This window comes from Corylus avellana, chromosome ca5, assembly GCF_901000735.1.
Source record: "Corylus avellana chromosome ca5, CavTom2PMs-1.0".
NCBI classification, from domain to species: domain Eukaryota; kingdom Viridiplantae; phylum Streptophyta; class Magnoliopsida; order Fagales; family Betulaceae; genus Corylus; species Corylus avellana.
The window spans coordinates 21,381,163-21,386,106 of record NC_081545.1 but is presented as its reverse complement, the minus strand read 5'-3'; the positions used below and the strand labels follow the sequence as shown (position 1 = coordinate 21,386,106).

The 4,944-nt window shown below is 40.9% G+C and overlaps 1 protein-coding gene across 1 annotated transcript; it reads right to left on the bottom strand.

The window, feature by feature from the left end:
* Nucleotides 1–913: 913 nt before the first annotated feature.
* LOC132181937 (non-specific lipid-transfer protein A-like) lies at nt 914–1,264 on the bottom strand. The gene has a single exon (XM_059595159.1). The coding sequence runs from the start codon at nt 1,262–1,264 to the stop codon at nt 914–916; it is 351 nt and encodes a 116-aa protein (XP_059451142.1).
* Between the last annotated feature and the right edge of the window lie 3,680 nt (nt 1,265–4,944).

Here is a 4,944-nt window from a genome sequence, read left to right as displayed (position 1 = left end):
AGTTTATGCAATATGCTTGAAATGTATATTGTTGTTGCATTGTACTTTGCAGAGAGAGAGACTAATAAAAGTTTCTTATTAATTTGATTTAACTTAAGATCACATACAACAGAAGGTTCTGTTGATCCCACATATCTCTCATGACAACCATAACATTCAAGCTACATATAACTGCTGATGGAAAGGGCAACATCCATTGCTCCTCTTTATTCTTGAATCTATACCCTTTATTCTAAGAAATGCTGCCAAGTAAACAAAAAAACAAAAATAAAAAATGTATATTAATATCCATTGAAGAAAGTTTGACGAGAAATTTCACTTACCCTCGAAATATTAGCGTTTTTGCAATCATAACTTCAAACTAATAATTTTTGCAATGTCAATATCCTACTAATTTTTCCTTTTAATTTCATCCACTTTTTGTTAAAATGTTCAAAAAATGCCCGCTTTTTTATTTTTTATAAACAAGAAATGGGTGAATGAGTAATGCTTAAAAAGAAGACCCATGTCTTCCATGTGTCCTCCCAAAATTGATCTATCACAAATTTAATGGTACTTTTAAAAGTCACATTAATTTGGAAGAACATAAGGAGAACATGAGGATGTCAGTTAGCATGACTCGGAATTAAAAGGAGGAATTTTTTGAGAATAATGATAGATGTCACCCTTGTGCCCACCTAAAATTGATGTGATTTTTAAAATTACCATTGGATCAAGGGAGACATAAGGGTGCTGTCTATCATTACTCATTTTTTAGATACCAACATTGCAAAAATTAAAAGTCTAAGGCTATGATAGCAAAAACACTAATACTTCCCTGAGTAAATGAACTTTTCCAAAGCTTTGGAAACGAGAAAAAAGAAAAAGAAAAAAAAAAAAGGGTTAGTAAATTGAAGGGAAATTAGTCAAGAACTCACTCGTTGCAGTCGACGTCCCTAGAGATGGGGAACCTTGTTTCGATACCACATATAGCCAGGAGCGCGGAGGCTGTATCATCCCTTATGTTCGGGTACTGACTTGCATTTTGCTTCAGGCAATAACAAGTTGCTCGTCGGTCAGCAGATGTCTTCGCCATCGCTTGTAGATTCCTCAACCCACTACAGCATCTGTCTGTTGGGTAATCACTCCCATTTGTTAGATAAGATATGCAGGGGACGAGGTACGAGTGCACTTGTGAGCAATTGATGGCTGCCTCCCCTAGCATTGCCGCAAAAAGCACCATTACTAGCATCGCCATGGCAGCAATAACTACACCCACCTTCATTTTTGGATATCTTTTGCTACGGTTTTTGTGAGCTACTCTGTTTATGGTTTTGGTAGGGAAGATGCGAATGCGGGTATTTATAGATAGTTGGGATTGTGTGATATATGCATCCAAAAGGAGCCGTTAGAAATTCATTTTCTTTGGCTTCAAATGTCTCTCTTTTTCTGAATTTGGTTTACCGTTTGCTGCCTCTTCTCTTGTTGAATAAAATTTGGAGACGTTACAAATTTCTGTTGAACAAATAGTGGAGAGAGAGAGAGAGAGAGAGAGAGAGAGAGAGAGAGAATGTTCAAAATGTTCTTTGTGCCTCCGGACACTTACAATTAAAAAAATAAAATGCACTAACCATGATCCCCTTTACTAGGGTCTCTAACCTCCTAACTCGCTTCCTTGTTGCATGAAAAAAGGGGAGAAACAAAATGAGTGAGCGGAATCACTCAATTCAGAGCACTAGCAGTAACTTTTTTATAATCTCTTCCCTTCCTTAAATATAGGAAAAATCAATAAAAACACAACAAGTCACATGCAACAGCTTTTGTATTGCTTCCCTAAGTTTTGAGCAAAAAATTGTCTTTTCATTTTTAAAGAAATGTCTCTTCAAAAGTGAAGAAAAAACATTCTAGGATGAAATTTTTTTATTGGTTGGATTGGTAACATGTCACATTTTTAATAGGTAACATTTTCAAGCCGCTCAATGCAGTAAATAGCCTTAATTTACATAATTTGAGAATCTGCAATTTCTTTGAAATTGTAGTTGTAATACCTCAATAAAAACATCCGTTTTAAAAGGTTAATGACTAACTACGAACACAGTTAATAATTTCATAAAACATAGTTTTAAAACAAAGAGACCTAAGCCCTTATGTGTAATCCAACTCCTGAAGCCTTTTGACGCAAAACCCAAGTCTCACCCCTTTCTAACTGAACGTACACCAAGGGGACCACTCGAATGTACGCACCTGGCCCTTAGTGAGAACGTACGCTAGGGCACCACCTGAACGTATGTTGACCAATCCTTGGTCCAATGGGCAATACCCTAGAATGTACGCTTAAACATTTTTATTCAATGTGTACTAGTACTCGAACGTTCGCTGACACCTTGAAAAGCAGTTTTAACCCATTCTCCACTTTTACAGAGCAAGGCACTCCCCAGGCTCTTATATAAACCCTGCCTTCGACCCTTAGCCTCTCCTAACCTAGAGAAACCCTAACACTAGTGTGAGAAGTAACTTGGAGAGAGAGAAGAAGAAAGCTTAGTGCTCTTGCCATCTTCTAAGGTAATCCCCTTATCCATTCCATAATCTCCTTTTAATGTTGTTACTGGTATTTCATGTTTGAAGATATTTTGACAAACCCTCACACCCATTTCTTTATAACAGATAAGTGTGTTTTGAAAGAGCCTTAAATCCTTCTTCCATTGCTTTGAGTTACATGATAACGTGTTACGTACTATGCATGTGCCTACTTAGTAGCCTAGGATGAGATATATCAACTCTTAGATTGGATAGAAGCCTCAAAACATAGTTTTGAGCTTTTGGCCTAAACACCTAACTCACTAGCCAAATGTACGCCCTCGAGGCTGAACGTTCGACTAAGAAGCAAGGCCTTTGTCCCTTAGCTCCAAATGTGCAATATTAAGGTTCAACGACCCTTTTTGTTAGATAAGACTTCAGTGCCATAACTCGTAGGTCTTCTCTAGTGCTGTGCATAACGATATGTCATATTTCGTTATAGTAGAGTTTTGTGATGTCGGAAGACTCAAGCGAGTGTGCAAGGTAAGTAAACACTTACGAACAATTTCCTTAAAAACGTGGGATATGTCAGTTGACTGACCACGAGTATGATATGAGTACGTCTACATTTTTGTAATAACTTGTTAACTGCTTTAATAATTGGTTGATAAGATGCATCACATGTTATGGTACACTGGTACGTGCAGTATAATGGTCATGGGCTTATTATATAGACTTTATTCTATGGTCAAATGTGTGTGTGTGTTATATGGGCCTTGGATCCAATGGTTAATCATGATCGGAGAAATCATTGCCTGATGGTTGGTCACTACATGACGTACATCATTAGTAGCGTAGGCTACCCGAGGTCTGACTTGGTTGGGCTGCTAGTGCTATGGATGGTAGCGTACAATGGTCGAGGCACTAACATTGTATTACAGGTCCTTCGGGGTAGCGCCAACCCTGCTGAGAAGGGGTAATATCTCGGATAGACCATATATGATAGTTATGACCTATAAGCATTAGTTTTCTGCATTAATATACTTAGACGATTGCCGCTGGGAGTACACCACTCTTTTATTAGTCAAACAATACTTTTATGATATATTAATAGAGACATCACCTCCCTTTAATGTTTACCAAAACTGCACGTTCACTTCTATTTAATAATAATGATCTCATATCATACCCGATTGTGAGGTTTACTTACTAAGTCGTTAGACTTACGCGGTTATTACTCTTATAGGGAGCTTGTTCCTAGAATCCAAGAGTGGAATGGTTGCCACTACAGAATTTATTTTAAGATCTTCATGCTGCAATTAATTTATTCTTATTGAATGTTCTCTCTCTCTCTCTCTAGAGCAAGCATGTTCTGAATCAACGGAGGCGCGTGCAGGCACGTTTCCGCTAGTCTGTTCTTGAAGCTGTAGGATGCGCTTGGTTTGGTTTGGATGGAGCGATGATTTTCTGTAGAAGCTAAATCGTTCTCATTTTCTGCGAACGCAGGTAAGTCAAAGCTGCGTTTGGAGGAAAGAAGAAAAGGGTTCGTTGGATCTTTAGATTTGAGTCCCCAGTGCTCGGATTGGCTGGCGGACGCGGTGGAAGCGGCATTACGATCTCCAGGGAAGGAGGAGTTCCCCAAATCCTATAGGGAGAAGGGGAAGGACTTGAAGGTCCATAAGGGTTTCAATAAGGCGGGCCGTTTCTTAGTGGTCGTTGTATTTGCTGAGGGTGTTCGGAGAGGAGGGATTTGTTTCCTTGAGGGTCGTGAAGGAGGGGGTTGGCGTTGCATCGTGGGTGAGTTGCGGAAGATCTTGGTTTTCCTTGCAGCAAAGGAGTGGCTCTCGGTCTATGATGTTTACGCCGAGGGAGGTGTCTTGTGTTCAGATCGTTCCTTCGCAGCTGTGGCATCCTCGAAGTCGGGTTGTTCAAAACAGCAGCCGCTATCTGACTGCCATTTGGACATGTTCCCTGCAGCGTCTTGGTCCGAGCCGATTAGCGGTGGGGAGGCGAGTTCGCCGGTGAATTGTTTTGAGTTTGAGAAGGGCAGAGGTGGTCGGTCTAGTCCAATATGCGACGGTGGGCGATCTGGTCTTGGGGGTGGCGACTTTCCTTGGACGAAGGGCGCTAGGGTTTCTCATCTCTGGAAGAAGCTTCTTGAGAGGCTTGGGTCGGGCCTGGACCAGGTTTGTTCTAGGATGGGCCTAAAGCCCAAACTTCTTATTGGATTTAGGTTGAGGGCTGGTCGCAAATCCGCTTCTTGGCCTCGTGCGAAGCCTTGCGCTGGGCTGTCAAGTTCTGTTGCGGGTCTTGGGTCAGCCCACCCGGAGCCTTTTTCAGGGGATTTGGAGCCGCCATCTAGGTCTCCTTCGGATTAGATTGTTAAGTCTGTGCCGGCGAGTTCTCCTGTGTTGGTTTTTGGGTTTGCAGCGCCGATGGGTTCTAGGT

Excerpts from the sequence above, each read along its gene's own strand:
- LOC132181937 (XM_059595159.1), bottom strand. The coding sequence starts at position 1,264 with ATGAAGGTGGGTGTAGTTATTGCTGCCATGGCGATGCTAGTAATGGTG.